Raw genomic sequence first — 19,155 nt, forward strand, 5'->3', positions numbered from 1 at the left:
AATCAGCTCTACTTACAGTTTTGTGTACGTTAGCATGCTAACATACCTAACCAAGATGTAAACCTGCTAAACATTTGCATGTTAGCATTATCAACAGCACATCCTGCAGACGTTAGCACTAGCTCAAAGCATCACGGCACCTACTGACACTTTTGTTTCTGTCAAAATGAACATTGTACGGGATATTGATCTGATTACTGAGTATATTTACTTTACTACTCATGACTCAGGCTTTTGACTGTGTAGAGGTGAATGCCTCCATGTGACAAACAAAACCACGGTTGCACTTTTGTAAGAAGCAAGCGGCCAAAATCAATGAGCAGCAGCAGTGACAGACTCACTGCATACTTGCATTGTTGGTGAAATAAACCTGTTGAGTGTACATTAAACTGTAATGCTGCATTGCTCAGTTTTCCAAAACCTGATTGCACCATTCGTTATTAATCTTTTTACTTACATGTTGGCATTATTTTGCAATTCAGCTCAGGTAAAAAGCCAACTGCTAAAACAAATATCTCTCTTGTGAGTACTTGGCTCAAAGTCCAAACTGGGCCAAAGTCAGTTGTCATTCATTGTTTTATGCAGGGTAAACTACACGCTTTCCTTGATGGGCCAGTGTGGGTATTTCAGAAGACTTGTGATAAAGAGTTGTGCGCCTTCATGTCAGATGTAATGTAACCCATCAAGTCAACATTGTGACAGTGAGCTGCCTGATATGCAGAGCAGACCTATATGCACAATGTCTCTCTCACAAACAATGACAAATGCACATCATTCTTTACAAGCTCTTTATTTTCTCACACCGCCAGTGTTGTTGATGTGAATTGTTTTTTGGTAACTACAACTGCACTGCAACTCCTCACAAACACTTCAAGTCAGATAAGTACAAGCTATTGAATCGCACTACTAGGGTTTACATGATGTTCTTTGTTGATGATACGTAGCCTACCTCTCAGGCTCTATATTAAAGAACGGAAAAACAGCCATGGTTTACAGAATAGGTTACATGATATTAACCCTTATTTTGCAGACAGCATTTGTATGCTTAGTGTGAAAACAAACCCCTCTGATTATGTTTAAATGCTAAATATCTTCATTGACACTCAATGTTATCCCAGTTGTGTTTTACGGCTTATGCACAGGCCATCAAATGATACATACAATGGGAAAGTAAAGCTTGCATAATGTACAGGAAACAGTTTATAGTGCGAGATATATACATGCCTTAGTCATTACTCTGTAATCCAGAGTATAGTTCCTCCGCTCTCAGAACATTTGAGTATCCTGAATAATACCAGGCTATTATTGGGCATGTGAACACCGTCATGAAGCACATTAACCAAGCAAAGTTCATCAGGCTCTGTGCAAATTACTTCTTAGTAGGGCGGGGCTTATATAGCATTGTATGGCAGATAGATAGATAGATAGATAGATGGATAGATGGATAGATAGGTAGGTTGAGAGTGATATATCTGGAAATATTCAGTGACAGGAAGAAGCTGTCTTGCTAGTTGTTGTGGTAGAGAAGTGAATATTGGAGCCTGATTATGAAAATACATACTTATCATGTAAGAAAACAGGCTTGTGCTATTTTTCAAAACATGCATCAATTCAATGCAAGAATGTTTGTTGTTTACTAAACCCTCCTGTTATCCTCAGATTTACTTTACACCCTTTATACTCTGGGGTCAATTTGACCCCAGTAGTTTAAAACTCAAGACAATGATCAAATTCCACATTTTACCAACATGTATGTCTCTGGTGCTTTAGGTATCTAGTTGACTACCTAAATAACCATTTAAATAAAACATTACCCCAACCTTCCCCCCCACAGACCCCTTTATACATCCAGAATTCCTATTATGTGAATATCGAAAAATATATAAATCACCATAAAATCTCACGTACTGAAATAAAATGTTAAAGTAAAATCTTTTTGATGTTGTTAAAGGACCAATAACTAAAGCAGAGGGTAGTTTTGTTTTTACAATGATACATTTGCATGTAATAGTCACCTCAATATCATCCCACACAATCAACACAAATATGTGTAAAATGTTGACATTGACATGTTTTACACTACTAAAACAGCCTGGGGTCAAATTGACCCCAAGGAACACCAATGCGTACAAAGTGCATACAGGACATTTATGTTTATTTTATGTTTACCTATTAGTCCTCACTAAATTAGGAAACGTCATGAAATAATAAGCAAACAAAATAATGTGAACGCTTTTTTCCGATACGTTAAACATTGAATGGGGTCAAATTGACCCCAAGGATAACAGGAGGGTTAAAAGGATGTCCACTAAAAATGATGTTTGTCCAATGTGTGATGCCTTCAAGATATTTGATAAATAATTGATGATATAAACTAATTCTAATATCTTTCAGTAGATCTGTAATTCATTTTGGGCAAGGATAATTGTGACAAGAGAATTTCATATAATCTAGACTGCAACTAACAATTATTTTATTAGCAATAAATCCCCCATTTATTCTCCTCAATTCATGGTTTGGTCACCTGCGACTTTTTCAGATTCAAGGGTCTTTACATTTCTAGTTTGGAAGGCTCAAAGCTGGGCATGTTCACTTGAATATTATGAAGCAGAGAAAAACAGGAAGTCAGTTTAAAGAGGCTGAAAATCGTTGCAGCTCTAATATCATCCCATGCCTATTCTTAGTCCCGAACTGCCAAGCATACATTCAACTGATGCTTCAGTCTTTCATGAAAGAAGCACAATGTTCTCAACTTGAACTCACATCAACAGAAACAGCAGCTTCTTCTCTTGTTTAGAGTCATGCAAACTGCCCCCTCAGGACAGACCCCCTATGAGTTCCTCCTCGTCGTTGTCCCCGCCCCCCTCCGTGGGGCTGTCGCAGGCGGCCATGAGCCCCAGGCCCAACTCGGCCAGCTCCTCGCAGCTCATGTCCGTGGTCACCATGATTTTAGTCTCCAGGCGGTTACACAGAGTTCTGTAGGAGGGCAGAGGGTACCCCACCTCTCTCAGGTACTCGTAGCCTTTCGTGCCGACAGCGCAGCGGATCTTCCGAGCCTTCATGATGGTCTCTGGAGCCCAGACGGCACGGCGGGAGCGCTTGGAGAGGGACAGGGCGCGGATCTGGTCCTCGTACAGGAAGTTCTGGAGACCATTCTCGATTCGGTCGAGGCGATAAAGGCGCTTCTTCATCTCCTCCGCCTGACGAAGAGAAAAGCGGTTCATTAAGGATGTTTATTAGGCAATAGACCAGTAGGACGAAAGAAAGAGGTCTTACCCAATATCAACTCTTTAAATATGTCTAGGCAAGGCAAGTTTATTTATATAGCACTTTTCAACACAAGGCAATTCAAAGTGCTTGAGGTGACTTGATAATTTAATTCAGAGGTCTCCAACACGCCGATCGCGAGATGCCGCTAGAAGAGCAGACTCCTATCGGGGAGAGAAGAATCTTCAGCCGCTTCTACTCTTGGTGAGATTTCTTGCAGGCAGGGGCGGGTCTTTATTTAGCTGAGTCGGACTCGAGTGCCGATTTTCGGGACTCGTGACTCGACTCGGACGCGCGCACTGATTGACGCGACTCGGACTTGGACTCATGAATTCTCGCACAGGATGACTTGGACTCGAACTCGGACTCGTGAATTCTCGCGCACGATGACTTGGACTCGAACTCGGACTCGTGAATTATCGCGTACGCTGACTTGGACTCGTGAATTTTCCCCCCCAGGATGACTCGGACTCGAGCTAATTTTTTCTGGAGTCTGATGTCCTCTATTCTGGCGTGTGCACCTGCGAGGCGAGTTCACGTACTGGGCCCCGCTATTCCAGTCTAAAGATGTCTAGAGACACACCCCGCATCCTGCTGTATGCTTTCACACATTCTCCTTCCACATTGGAAAAGAGCAGCGCAAAATGCTCGTTATGTGGAAACAATATTGAAGAGAAGGCTCCGTAACACATTACTCTAAGGATCGAGTTCAGACATATAGGCTGTCTTGAACACTATCATCAGAGTAACGATCTAATCAATAAATAAAGATTCAGGATAACACGAAAGCACATGGCTACTTAACATTTAGAATGATGTCATTTTGCATGGTAAGTAGCCATGTGCTTTCTGGGGCTAAATCTTTATCAGTAAACTGATTTAACCATAAAAGTTCCTTCAAAATAAGAGTCCCTATACGATCAAAATAAAAGTGCAAAACGAAAACTTTACCATAGGAAAATATTGGCATACAAATATAATCACTTCTCTAAAAGGTAACTCATTTTAAATATAGTTTATTTATATATAATAATAATATTAATATTAGTAATAAGCTTTATATTTGTATAGCACCTATTACAAGAACTGTAGCCAAACTCGCTTCACAACAGTTCAATAGACAGATTAGTATAACATGACAGGATAAAAGCAATGTAGAAGAGCAGCTACATTTCAACACATATATCCACGAAGATTAATATATGAAGACTTGTGACTCGGACTTGACTTGGACTCTTCTTAGGTGACTCGGACTTGGACTCGAACACAGGTAATGATGACTCGGCTCGGACACTCCTTGGGTGACTCTGACTTGGAATCGGACTTGCACACAGGTAATGATGACTCGAACTTGACTCGAAGAGTGGTGACTCGAGAGTGACTTGGACTCGTGAATTGGTGACATGACTACAACACTGCCATGCGGCCAATCATATGCGAGGACACACTAGGATCATACCATTATGTGAAAGAAGGGTGGGGGGCAGATTCTCCAAAGTCAGCAGGTGTAGTGGGACAGGCCAGCTACACAGAGCAACGGAGAGCCGGATTGAAATGCAAGCGCGTCGGAAAAAGTCAAGAAATGCGTGAAAACCGAAAAAATAACCAGCATCTGGCTGCTTTTCAGTGATATTGGAGAAAGCAAAGCTGAGTGCAGGATTTGTAAAATGAAAATAACCTTCAGAGCAGGGTTTTTGTTTGGTAACCACTAACCACTCAGGATTTATTGTCAGAGGTGGGAGAAGTTCAGATCTTGTACTTGAGTAAAAGTACCAGAGTGTAGGAATACTCGGTTACAATAAAAAGTCCTGCATTCAAAATGTTACAAGTAAAAGTACAAAAGTATTAGCATCAAAATATAGTTAAAGTACCACCTGCAGAGGGATCTAGATTCAGGTGTTCTCTTTCCCATAAAGACCGCCTCGCTGCACATTATCCCTTGCATAAAGATAGATTGTGGGTCCCTTATAACATGTTGTACACAGTGGAAATAAACATTCTGGTCACCTTAACATCAGGGATCTTATACATTAAACTCAAACCGTCACGGTAGCCTTACCTTACTGATCCCTCTTAAAATAGAAAAAAACACGTTACCAGCAGAGAGAAAATGGATTATTAAATTATTAATGTGACTAATAAAGAGCAGTTTAATTATTAAGTATTATTCTGTTGATGGATGTCATTACATTTGGTGAAAAGCACATAATGACTTGTTTAAGACTCGTTTTGTCAAAGTTTAGGACTTGGACTTGACTTGAACTTGCCCATCCTGACTTGAGACTTGACTCGGACTTGAGCGCAAAGACTTGAGACTTGACTCGGACTTGAGCGCAAAGACTTGAGACTTGACTCGGACTTGCAAAACAATGACTTGGTCCCACCTCTGGTGCAGTGTAAGATGTGAATAGTTCAATTAAAAGCAGCGGCAAAAATAAAGTCTTGAGCCTGGATTTAAAAGTAGTCAGAGTTGCAGCGGACCTGCCGGTTTCTGGGAGTTTGTTCCAGATATTTGGCAATATCCCAAACCAAATTCTCACATTCCTCTACCCCTAAGACTTCCCTCATGAATCTTTGGCCTTAATCGCTTTTAAAACCTCTAAAATGTCTCTGTTCATTGCCTCTTCAAAGGAAAAGCAAACAGGAGAGTGATTTTGAAAGACACACAGCAGCCACCCACCTCCTTCTGCAGCCTGGCAGTGTGCTGCATCTCCTGCTCCAGCTGCTTCTTCAGGAGCTGACACTGTGTGCAGGGCTGCTGGTCCTCCCCAGTCCCGTCTGCATCCTCCCCCTCCAGGCCGGGCAGGGGGGTGCGTCTGGCATAGCCATGGTCTCCAAAATTCAGATCCTTCTCCACTACAGACACAAAGAAACATATAAATAGTATTGCATTTATTGGAATCTGATGCATTTGACATGTTACTGAACTTACAAGCATTACACTTCATGCAACACTTAGAAACGATATATGATATATATAAAATTGCAATATAGACTAGTGAAATATCGCAGTAGGCTCAATATTTGGTAAAGGCAAAATATGTGAAAATATCTTGATTAAATATTGTGGTGCTACAGAGAATTAATTGACTATAAAGGATAATCTAGGGAAAAAATCTCTTTTTGATTCACACTATTATCAGTTTAAAAAATGTTTCAAAGATGATGTAAATAATATTGTCAATCATATTGCAACAGTCAATATAATCACAAAATCATGCAGCCCTAATGCCTTGCAATATGTTTCTGATGTATTGGCTGTACGGTTATTTTAAAAATAAATACAAATATGCAATGATTTTCATCCCTGGTCCTTGCCGACTTACCTGGTTCATGCTTCATTGACATCAAGATGTAAGGAGAAGTGAGTGCTGGGTAAGGAGGCTCTCCACATTTGAACAGACTGGGGATGGCGTTGGGCTTCAGCTTCCTCCCCCCCGCCGGAGACCTCGCTATCTCCTCAAACTGGCATGGCTCAAAATGGTCCTGGTGGGAAAAAGATAAAAATACACATACATTTGTATTTAATGAATGATACACCAAAACACAATAAAAAGAACAGTGTGTGAAAAGTTCAGAGCTTCCAGAATAAAAGTATTGTCGAAGTGGCAATCAGGTGAACCCAGAGGAGAATGTATCTTTATAAACAATCTGCTTTTGAACTTATCACCTGCTTTCATTGCCAAGTACTATGTTGGAAACACGTTATAACTTCCGCACACACATATTTCTATAAGATCAAGTGTGTCACTTTTTAAAGCTACTTGTTTCAGATACATTATCGCCCTGGGATTTAGACATACTTCGGTAGCTTACATCGATTTTGGTTTATAATGAAGGTTAAATATCTGTACGGCTTGTAAAAGCTGCTCTGCTTTAACAGCACTCCTGATATTGTCACATGATGGTTACACACATATAGGAACTCTGAGACTTAACTATTACTATGCTGTATTAATGCAGGTAAATAAATGTGACTTGTCTATTCATACAGTACAATATATTGTCACATTAATATTAATATATACAAAACATGCCATCCTAACATAGCTGTAATACAAAATATAGGCTCCTTTAACATGATCAGATGACTCAAATGTTATGTATGGCATATTATGCTTTTGAGTTGTTAAAGAACAGCAAGTGTATTAACTCAGTGTTGCATTTTAAAGACTTCAATGTAGTTTAACAACAACAAATTGGTAGATAACCAAAAAACAGACTGATTGAAGAGAGATGATTGTTGATCATTGATGTACCTGACAGAGTCTGGAGTGAGGAGTGGGCTCGAAGTCCCGTCTGCAGTTCATCACCCATTTCTTCTTCCGCAGAGGGTCTTTGGGGAACCTGAACAGCTGTTTTCCTATGCTAGTTGAATTAGAGCAGTTTGGAGCAGAACACCCACCCATTGCTCCGGTTAAAACAAACAGCAGATCTAAATATAGCAAACGTCAAGATAGCTTGGCTGCCAACGAAGCTCAGCTGGGGATTTTTATCATCACTTTTATTTACTACTTATGCGGTGTATAAAAGAGAGAAAGTTACACAATAATGAAACGGTAACTCGTGGAAACCAGAGTTGTGTTTTACAGGCGTTTAGATAGTATATATTTGTTACAATTTAAAAAAAATCTTATCGAGGATAAAATGTTTCTGACTTAGTTTGAGCCAAAATGGCGCTCTTCACCCCGACAGTTAGGTATAGTGACGTATTGTTTATGTGAAGCTGTCGCAGGCGCCTGCTTGAAATGTTTATTGAAAAGACACCATTCAAGAAATAATTAAAAGATAAAACAACAAGTACAGAACATCCGATTAATACATGTATATTCATTGTCCTAAAGATTGTTTTGCATACATTCACGGGCAAATATTTTACATTTCCTCTCAGGTAACACAGCAACTCCAATGGGCTTTTTGTCACAGGACCCCGAGAAGCACGTTGACATGTTTACGGTGGAAGCGCGGTTAGCTGTCTATCAGAACAAGTACAAATATATTAACTAAAACAAATGCCGAATGTATAAAGATAATATAATAATCAAACAACAATCAAGGGCTCTGCATAGAACAGTTGATAGTGGAAATATTTACAAGGTAGTAATTTAAGATAGCTAATATTCCAGGTATCCGTCGGTGACTGCAGGAAACTTTTCGTTCTCGAATAGGAGCTGTTTTTGCTTTCTGTAAAATTACTTTGGGGTAAACATGGCTTCCTCTATGGTTGTTCCCGTTATTGATGTCCAGAATGATACCTTCAACGAGCTTTGGCCTGCCATGATATTGGCCATAAAAACGTCTTCCTTCATTGCACTGGACACGGTAAGTTTGTCCATGTTATCAACCTGATATCTAAACAGAAAAAATGTTTCAGTCCCAGTCGTTTATGCATTTTAATTTATGAAAAAACATTAATTCGTCTCCATGCAACAGAGAAGCCAAAATTATGCTGGATTAGATTATAAAAAGAAGGTGGGATTGGCTGACAGTAGCTAAATTGTTGTGGAATATATCATGTATGACATGAATACTAATAGTATACATGTCATAAATGACATAAATGCGAAAAAGTACACGTCCCACCGTCCGGGACGTGTTATTTACAATATCGGACAAGTAGATCTTTCAATTGACTTGTCCGGCGGACAAGTGACGTTTTTCGCCCTGATTTATTGACAAATTATAGATAAATTCAGTTTACAAAAGGCAGAACTCATTCGCAAATTGTACGTGTCCGCCATTGTTCGTTTAGAAGTGTTAGTTTCGGTTCTGCTTGTCGATTCCTAAGGAAATGCATCTCGCCGCTTTCTGTACTGTTAGACGGGGGCGGGGCGGGGGAGATGGGTCTGTCTGCAGACCGCAGCAAGGAGGCGTTTCCTATAGGGGCGTTTCCTAACTTTTTTTTATCCAGCTGCTTTTATAAATCCTCGCAGAAGAAGTCATTGTTCTAGTGATGGGAATTCCGGCTCTTCTTGCTGAGCCGGATCATTTGGCTCACCAAGAAGAGCCGGCTCTTTCGGCTCCCAAAGGGCTCTTCAGTTTACCACATATTATACCTTTTAATTAAATAAAATGTAGCGCTGTTTTGACTAATGATTTATATGTGTACACATATATCACTTAAATTATTCAAGACATCCTTTGTACTAAAGTATTCAAAAGTAAAAATTACATGTTTAATATAAATTATTTGCTGTGGCCAATTGTTTTCATTGCATTTACAGACCCGTGTAACTCTCTGATACCACCCAATTAATGCATTGACTTGCTTGTAGAACCACGCTACACAAAACAGATGGCAACACCTATAAAAACTATTTAAAAAAAGGGGCTACTGTATCAACCTATATAAAGTATATAAATATAGTTTTTCTCCCTGCAGGAGAGGGGAGCGTGCTTTGAGATCAACTGCTAGGCTGCAGCGGGGAGAAGAGGGGGACAAAAAGTAGGAAGAGAAGTAATCAGAAACCCTCCTTTTTACGCAGCGGTCCAGACATAGGGCATTAGGGCAGGGATATCTTTCAAGGTTTGACATAATGAATTGTGCTACTTTTAAAGCAAGCAACGATGTTTTCAAATCTGTAATCAAAAAGCTCCTCAAAAAACACTATAGAAGCAGTTCCTGCCGTTGTTACGTTAGTTCAAACAGTAACAACGGACTACTTTTCTTAGCGGATGCATGTCAATTTAAATCAATACAGAAAACTATTTTTTAAATCAATAAAATCTTTTTCTAAATCCATAAAAGCATTTCAATTATTATTGGGAGTCATGTCATTACTTTGTTGAGAATGTGGCCATGTGTAATAAGCGGGATAATGTCCACATTGCACATTGCATAATGTGCCTTCATGCCGATCTAGATCCCTCCGCAAAAACAAAAAACGTCTCGTTCGCGGGCGAGAGCCGGCTCCCGTCGTTCACTATAGGAAACGCCCCTATAGGAAACGCCTCCTTGCTGCGGTCTGCAGACAGACTCTATTGGGGCGGGGCGGGAAGTGTAGCACAGTGGCAGGGTTGGGAAGCAAAACTCTGTTCCGTGTAGGAACAAATAACAATTGTCCGGTCCCGGGATTAATAAGAGTTGTGAGGACAGGAGGCGAGGCCGAGCCCCGCGGACTGCAGCTCTCTCTCTCTATGCTCCGTATCAGCTGATCGCTGCACGGTGCAGCTCTGCGGCTCTCTCTCTCTCTCTCTCTCTCTCTCTCTCTCTCTCTCTCTCTCTCTCTCTCTCTCTCTCTCTCTCTCTCTCTCTACACACAGCAGATCTGCTGCCCGTTTAACAGCCTCATCTTTGTCAAACTTTCTTATGTTCTTTCTCTAACATGTAATGAAGGTTATTAAGCGTTTTAGCTCATATGTTGTTACTATTGACCGCCATTTCCTTTATGAAGTGAAGCAGCCTCCCTGTCTGTGTCCTCGCGCTGTCCTCACATCCCCGGACCCCCAGACTCGGAGGAGCACAGGGATGTCAGTATTGTTTATGAAGCAGGGTATAGAAAGTACATTATTGAAATGAAAATACTATTGATTTACTTTTACAAACAGTGAGCAGCTGGGCAGCTGCAGCATGTGTATTGCAGGACATGTGTAAGCGTGCAAGCGTCTTTGAGTTGTAGAAAAGAGCTAGGCCTATAGGCTATAAATATAATGTATTATTATTATTAGTCCTATGTGTTGGACATGTGTGGTTGGACTCTGTCTCACAGGCAGGTTGCAGTGTAACATCAGAGGAGACTGGGACAATTGTACATTCTCAAACTGCACCACTTAGAACTAACTAAACAATGCAGAGATTATTTTTATATAATTGTATTCAATAACCGTAAGAAATTAAACAGTATGAAGTGATTTGTAAATAGGAATACAGATTTGACTTAATGTTTTCATAAATATATTTTTCTCCCAGTTTGTCATGGGACTTATTTTTACCCTCTCAAAGAACCGGAATCGAGAACCGAAAATAACCGGAATCGAAAAGCAGAACCGGAATCGTTAAAATCCAAACGATACCCACCCCTATGTGTGATGCAGTAAAATGTTACCGCTCACTTACGTTAGCGGTGCCGTAAAAACCGTGGGAAAATGTAAGATACGATGGCGAAGAAGAAGATTCCAGTGGCCCCAATTTGTGTCCATTCTGGACAAGTGAAAAATGTATTCGGACAAGTACATTTCCAAACTCACTTGTCCATGGACAAGTACTCTCTAAAAACTTTTTCTCACGCTGACTATATATACCCCCTTCATCCCATACACTCTTATTAGCACATCTAACCTCTGTTTGTAGACCCTGAACATATGTCATCACATACCTCATTGAAAGTGATTTGTCTTACAGATTGTTTGTTTGTTTTTCCATGTCACTGTTTGATTTGTCACTTGATTTCACCAATTTCAAAATAAAGGTATTAACTGCTGCCTGCATGTTGTTTTAGGAGCTGAGTGGTCTTGGAAACAGGAAATCCTTGCTGGCCGAGTGAGTAGAAACATGAGTTTTCCTCTGTGCACTTCTTTCAAACACAGTCACCATTAAGATTCAAGATTCAAAGGTGTATTGTCATCATAACATATAAACAACTATGGTTTAATGATGTAATGTATGAACAACATAAATCGCAGGTTCCTCAACAGTACAATTTACTTACATGCATACCTACATTAAAGGGTATATAAACAGGTTGTTGTGCAAGAAACATGGATACAAAATATGCAATGCTGATTCTATGTCTTACTGCTAAGTGTTGCTTTTCTGTGAATTGGCCCTGACCTCACTGTCATGTTTCAGATCTATAGAGGACAGATATAAAGCCATCTGCCATGCAGCTCGCTCTCGCTCCATCCTCTCTCTGGGATTCGCCTGTTACAAGAAACTGGACGATAAGGTGAGATTGCTGTTCATATACTTTTGTTTATACACTTTATATCAAAGGATTATTACATATTTCCGATGAGCATGAGAAACTGGTAGATGAATGGCAATTAGATGGTTCTCACACATAGAATGTTGATGAGTGTTTAATATTTTCTTCCCTACAGTATCATCACAATATATATATTTATATATATATGCCGTTAATAACTGTGCAATATATACCTTGCTGCTAAATACTAAGAACTGTTACAGGATGTGTATTTTGTAAATTATGTAACTTTTTATTTTATTACATTATAACTTTTTTTAACTTTAATACTTTTTTATGCATGAAACATATGTGACATATGTAACATTAAGCTGTCGGTGGCTCTTTTTCTGCTGTAACTACGTACATTTCCCCTCTGTGGGACTAATAAAGGTATTCTGATTCTGATGACATGTATCATATGCATTTTGGTTAAATGAATTAGCCTCTGCAGACTTTTATGCTATGTCTGATTGTATTCTTTGTATCTCTTTCTCCCAGGCTGCAGACACGTACCTGGTCCAGGTGTATAACCTCACCCTGCTGTGTTCAGAGGAGTACATCATAGAGCCTCAGTCAGTCCAGTTCCTGGTTCAGCATGGCTTTGACTTTAACAAGCAGTACGCCCATGGAATCCCTTACTGCAAGGGCAATAATAAGGTGAATATACTACATTTTGTTCTGTGATGTGGTGACAGTCCTGAGCCCACTGTCTTCTCAATTGTACATCTGTTATTGTGGAGTAGACAGTTAAAATGTGATATATCTAATGCCTGCAGCAGTGTGTAATGGGTACAAATATATATTTATACACATTTGGGATTTAGATTGACTTTTTAGTTAAAGTCACTCATTGCTAAGAAATATGCTCAGCCACACAGCATGCTTCAAGAGTAGCCAGTAAAGACTCTCCGCCTCAGCTGGATGTGTGAATCACAAATGGTAGAACCCAATTTAAACCAGGTTAAGAATAAACTACCTTAAAGCAGCCTGTGTGTTTCATCTCGGGTCAAGTCGAAGATCCGGATTTGGAGAACATTAGCTGGAATCTGATCAATTCCAGTAGTACTGAGCATTGCTGGTTTGCAAAACTGGACAGGGCAAGGACTCTCTGCAGTAGAATATTTCGAAGTCTATAATAGGGGTGCAACAACTAATCGACTTAATCGATTAAAATCGATGACCAAATTAGTTGCCAACTAATCCAGTCGTCGATTCGTTGGTGACGTCATCACGTGTGTTTTACACGCCGTTAAGCTCCGACGTTATCGGCCTTTTTATCGGTACTGGAGACATTTAAAAACATATGTCATGTATTATTGCTACAAAAACATTATATCGCAGTCTTAGTGTCGCCAACTCGTTTCTAATATGCAAAAAAACAAACAAATGCATCTCTGATGTATTTTCGACCTTTCCAATCCAGAAGAGATCTCTCTCCCCCGTCTGTGTGCGAGGGGGCGGGGCAGTTTACACACACGCGGCTGCAACATGCAGCAACACACGGCAGGGATGGCGGAGAGAAGCGCTCCAAGGTGTGGTTAAATGTTACCCGTCTATCAGTTTCCCAGTTACACAGGAGGGTGCGTTCAGCGTCTCGCAGCGGAGTAACTGTGGTGCGGAGGAGGGGGGGGCTGCGAGTGGAGCCTCGCAGTTTTTCAGGTTGATAGCTCATTAGCTAGCCAACATGTATCTAGCAAATGTTTAGCAAAATATTAGAAGTGAGGCTACTAGACTAACGTTAGGTCTACTGTAATAGCCTCACTTTTAATAGTTTGCAAAACATTAGCTAGCACTAGTGTTTTGCAGTTGCTAGCAGCTTATTGGGATTTTATGCTAGATAGACAGGCATTGTTTTGCTATAATAAATTAAGCATTATTGTTAGTTAAGCATGTCAGCCTGTAGCCCCACTTCTTGTCTCTCTCTAACTCATTGCAGATGGCTGCACTAAAGAAAAAGGCACAGAGAGGAAACCAGTTGTAAGATGTTTAAAAGTTCATTAAACATAATATATGCTTAAATGCATTTCAAAGAAGTTGTGTTGGAGTTTGTGTTATTCTACATTTTGACACCAAGATTTTCTGATTTTACTGCAACTGTATATCGGTTCCAAATATCGGTTATCGGTCTCCTTGATTACTAATAATCGGTATCGGTATCTATATCGGCCTTGAAAAAGCCATATCGGTCAATCCCTAATTCGGACTATTATGCCTTGCACAATTTCTCAAACGCTCTTATTTAGACATCAACTTTTAAATTTAGCTTGAGGTTGTTTTAGGCATGTGGAAACTAACAATGAAGACAATAAAGATGAATACTTGATTCAAAAACACATGCATTATTAAATTAACTAAACAAATTGTGAACAGAATTAACATTACTTTTTATTTAAATTAAATAAATAATATTTCACATCAAAAGAAACAATGTTTTAACAAATCGTATTAAATAATGTGATAACATAATTGTAAACAGAATAGCTGAAACTTTAACAAATAAATAACTCAGTTACCTCTAATCATTAACCCGTGTTTGTATAATGTAGTTAACTCCGTGTGTTGCTGCTAGCATACATAACACCTGACGTGGAAACGTTACTCGTGGAAGGGGCTTCAGAGCTACTAGAAAGACAGTCGAACCCGGTGCATTCCTCCGTCTGAATGTGGTGCACTTTTGCTAAATGTTTAGACAAATTGCTCGTGTTACCGCCCTTACATGCTAAACTCTCATTGCACTTTTGGCAACGAGCATTGTCCACATCGAGACGGGTAACATTTAACCACACCTTGGAGCGCTTCTCTCCGCCATCCCCGCCGTGTGTTGCTGCATGTAGCAGCTGCGTGTGTGTAAACTGCCCCGCCCCCTCGCACACAGACGGGAGAGACAGATCTCGTCTCGATTGGAAAGATCGAAAATACACCATAGACGCATATTTTTGTCTTTTTGCATATTAGAAACGAGTTGGCGACACTAAGACTGCGATATAATGTTTTTGTAGCAATAATACATGACATGTATTTTTTTAAATGTCTCCAGTACCGATAAAAAGACCAATAACGTTGGAGTTTAACGGCGTGTAAAACACACGTGATGACGTCACCAACGAATCGACGACTGGATTAGTTGGCAACTAATTTGGTCATCGATTTTAATCGATTAAGTCGATTAGTTGTTGCACCCCTATTATAGACTTCGAAATATTCTACTGCAGAGAGTCCTTGCCCTGTCCAGTTTTGCAAACCAGCAATGCTCAGTACTACTGGAATTGATCAGATTCCAGCTGATGTTCTCCAAATCCGGATCTTCGACTTGACCCGAGATGAAACACACAGGCTGCTTTAAGGTAGTTTATTCTTAACCTGGTTTAAATTGGGTTCTACCATTTGTGATTCACACATCCAGCTGAGGCGGAGAGTCTTTACTGGCTACTCTTGAAGCATGCTGTGTGGCTGAGCATATTTCTTACCCATAACGTTTATCTTTATTGTGATTATTTTCTTTTGTTCAACCAATATAGGATCGCTATAATTATTGACAGTTATCTGCTCCATGCATGCCAAGTGATCATGAGGGGAATAAACTATCTAATAAAACAGGGAATCCTATAGGGCCCTATGTAAGTAGACATAAGTAAAACATAGATGTATACTGTATATATACAATTTAACATAGAACATGACACTGCAAAAAGATCAACCATATTCCTTTGATGTTTTTAATTTCTATCTGTCATTTCTCTCTCTAACTTGTTAGGCAGAATCAGACGATCGGGGGGTCCACATCCGAGCGTTATTCACTGAACTGCTGCGTGCCAGGAAGCCCCTGGTGCTCCACAACGGCCTCATCGACATGGCCTTCCTTTACCAGGTAACATCAACTTATGATGTTGGCTGTTCACTTTTGTTCTTTTCCTCTTTCTCATAATAATTGTACTTATTTTCTTCGCAGAAAGTAAATACATAATTCAATGGCTTTTTCAATGAGGGAAAATAACCTTTTCTTAAGTTGCTATTTCCATTTTGGTATTCGAGCTGCAAAGTTGATTATGATTGGAGGATAGCCTGAAAAGCTTTTTTGATATTACATTTTGATGTAATCTAATTAAGCTAAAATGCCAAGGATTCTCTGGTTCCAGCTTCTCCATCATTTGCTGCCTACTTTTATATGAAATATGTTCCATTGCAACAATGTCTCTCTCCCCCAGAGTTTTTATGCACATCTGCCCGACCGCTTGACCACCTTCACAGCCGACCTGTCTGAGATGTTTCCTGCCGGCATCTACGACACCAAATATGTCACTGAGTTCGAGCTCCGACTCACTGCCTCATATCTGGAGTATGCCTATAAGAAATGGTGTGTATTTGTGTAATGTACTGTACAGTAAATAATAAGGTGCAGTTCAGATTGAACTGTAATAAAAACACTCAGTTATCTGGACTATTCCTCTGACGTGTCCATTATTGTCTAAAGCAGGAGACCTTGTGGAGCAGTATTGTGCTTGAAGCAGTGTTGTAAAATGAAGTGCTGATGTCGTGAAGTGCCTGTTCCCTCATTGCCTCCTCTTCCCTCCAGTAAGCTGGATAGCAGTCGCAGGGGCACCTCTGGAGGAACTGAGCCTCACGTTCAGCTACATTTCTGTCAGTACGCTGGTCAGATGTCCAGCTACGTGGACTACAGAGTGTGTCCAGCTGTGGGCTCTGTTGAGGGACAGACTGACGTCTGCCAGCGCTTCTCCGTGAGTTTTCCCTTTCTTTAAGAAATCTTTATATTGTTCTTTATGTTCAAGTGAAAGGGAAATAGACAAACAAGCCAAATAGTCAGTATTTACTATTAACATCCTTGTCTCTATGTTTGTCCTATAGGCATTTGGCTGGTGTCCAAATGGCAGCGAGTGTCTTTTATCCCACGACACTGACCTGATCATCCTCCAGGACGAGAAAGACCTGGGGAACAAGAGAACTAAGAGGAAGAGACGTAAAGAAAAAAGGAAAGGTAAAGGCGAGGCAGCGGAAGACGGTGCCCCTCAACACAAAATCCCCCACATGGCGGTGGATCTGCAAGAAACGCCAGATGAGAAGCAAGGGGCCGAGTCATCCTCAGAAAAAGGGTCTCTAATGGACACCCAACAGAATGAACGAGAGAAAACAGACATCGAGGGGAACGGAGTGAGCCAAGACAACACACTTGAAATAACACCCACTACTGATGACAACGCAAAAACCAACACAAATGGTGGTGAAGAAAGCAGAACAAAAGATGGAGGAAGTGAAAAATTAAGCGAGAAATCGTCCAAGACTGAGCAGAAGAAGAACGCCGACTCAGGATCGCACCGTGCCGGGTTCGACGCCTTTATGACGGGATACATTTTTGCCCATTCATGTACCCTGAACAAGAAGAAAGGAGTGGAAGCTGTAGGGAAGGAGGAGGAAGAGGAGTCCTGGGTTCCTTCGTGTCTCAATAAGGTCTACCTCAGCGGTAAATCTGCTCCTCTCAGCGTGGTTAAAAGCACCTTCTCCAAATCATCCAAGGCCCATGTGGCGAAGATGGAGATGGTTTGGGGAAAGAAAGTGTAGTGTCCACACTTGAACACAGTATTTAAGTGTTTATATTAGGGCTGCAACTAATTATTATTTTAATTAGTAATCTGCAGATTACTTTTACGATAAACTGTTTGTTCAATAAATTGTCCAAAAATAATAAAAAAGGAACAACCTCAAAAGTCTCAAAGTCCAAGTGATTCAATGTTTTGTTGAGTCCAAACCTATGGTCCAAACCCAAAGATGTTGACTTTAATATCATATTTAACAGAGAAAAGCCAAGATCTAAAAACTGCATTTTCTGGCATTTTTTGGAAGTTGGTATTCTTTTCTCTGGAGGCACCTATTGATTGGTCAATTACTAGTTACAACTCCAATGTACATGTGCAGGTTCAATATCAATAATTGTTTAGCCTGCCAACAGTTTGGCTCAACTATTTGATGGACAGTGCTGAACCCCAGAGGATGGGTAGATCCCCTTCCTCTGTCACTATGAGGTTGACCATTTCTGTTTCTAGTGACACATTTTTGACAATTATTGAATAGATTGGCTTGGAATTTGGTCCATGCCCCCCCTCAGGATGGATGGATTTAAAAAAGTAATCCCTAACTAGAGAACCAGGATTTTGTGTTGATTTTCATTTGCCATGTTTTAAGAATTATGGAATAGGGGGTCCGTTTGCTTGTGGAACAACCTTTCAGTCTGGCAGTGTTGAAATGTAAGTCTGTTTCTCATGCTCTATACTGTTTTTATTTCTTTGTAAGACATTTGTACATTTTTACCTACTATTAATAGTATTAAAGACGGTAATAAAGTGCAATTCAGTGGCAGCTGTTTTAGATCAAGCCAGGTATTGTTTCTTAAGTTTCTCTGGAAAGAGCCAGATTCTTGATTTGCATTCATTCTTCATTTTTAGATGTTTGTATAATTACCTTTTACAGGAGTTACCTTTCGAAAAAATAAATGTATGCTCTTTAAAAATGATCATAATCTTTATTTCATTATTAACTTATACTGGTTTTATCTTGAAGGATGATTAGAACAAAATGCCAAGAATATAATCCCTTGCTATAACCAGCACATCATTTTTGAATCGACTGTTCATGGAAGTAATAGTTAATAAATCAGCAGTGTGGCACCAATTGTAACACACTCGCAAGTTGACATCCCATTTTAAATACGTTTTTAAAACGTTTTTGTTTGTAGATACATTCATTTTTATTGTGAACTACAAGATTGATAATCATTTAATTTCTGAAATATTTGCAAACTGACTACAGTGAAAGTTGGTGTATAGCTCCTTCACAGGATAAACCATTTGATCTTTGTAGTAACTCAGCCTGTCCTCTGGCGCCACCCTCTGGACAAACGTTTTCTTGTTTCTGGTTGTGTGATGGAGAAGGAATTACATTTGTTTGTTGTTACAAATACTTTCAGTTGAAA

At 39.9% G+C, this 19,155-nt stretch overlaps 3 protein-coding genes across 3 annotated transcripts in view; 2 read left to right on the plus strand and 1 right to left on the minus strand.

Annotated features, from left to right (window-relative positions):
- Positions 1–793: 793 nt before the first annotated feature.
- On the minus strand, positions 794–8,108 carry LOC117462259 (THAP domain-containing protein 1). Its single transcript, XM_034104398.1, has 4 exons — positions 7,527–8,108; positions 6,594–6,753; positions 5,948–6,123; positions 794–3,200 (listed from the first exon to the last, which is right to left on the minus strand). The coding sequence occupies exons 1-4, from the start codon at positions 7,674–7,676 to the stop codon at positions 2,817–2,819; spliced, it is 870 nt and encodes a 289-aa protein (XP_033960289.1). The 5' UTR covers positions 7,677–8,108; the 3' UTR covers positions 794–2,816.
- Positions 8,109–8,207: 99 nt separating this feature from the next.
- On the plus strand, positions 8,208–18,693 carry toe1 (target of EGR1, exonuclease). The gene is made up of 8 exons (XM_034104397.2): positions 8,208–8,589; positions 11,706–11,746; positions 12,056–12,152; positions 12,672–12,830; positions 15,928–16,041; positions 16,379–16,527; positions 16,747–16,909; positions 17,037–18,693. Exons 1-8 carry the CDS (start codon positions 8,476–8,478, stop codon positions 17,745–17,747), a joined length of 1,548 nt encoding a protein of 515 aa, XP_033960288.1. The 5' UTR covers positions 8,208–8,475; the 3' UTR covers positions 17,748–18,693.
- Positions 18,177–19,155, plus strand: part of LOC117462723 (uncharacterized protein C22orf31-like) — a 3,325-nt gene continuing 2,346 nt past the window's right edge. The window contains exon 1 of the mRNA XM_071206390.1: positions 18,177–18,180. Within this exon, the coding sequence (XP_071062491.1) occupies positions 18,177–18,180 (4 nt within the window). The remainder of the gene's footprint in view (positions 18,181–19,155) is intronic.

Source organism: Pseudochaenichthys georgianus, chromosome 17, assembly GCF_902827115.2.
Source record: "Pseudochaenichthys georgianus chromosome 17, fPseGeo1.2, whole genome shotgun sequence".
NCBI lineage: Eukaryota > Metazoa > Chordata > Actinopteri > Perciformes > Channichthyidae > Pseudochaenichthys > Pseudochaenichthys georgianus.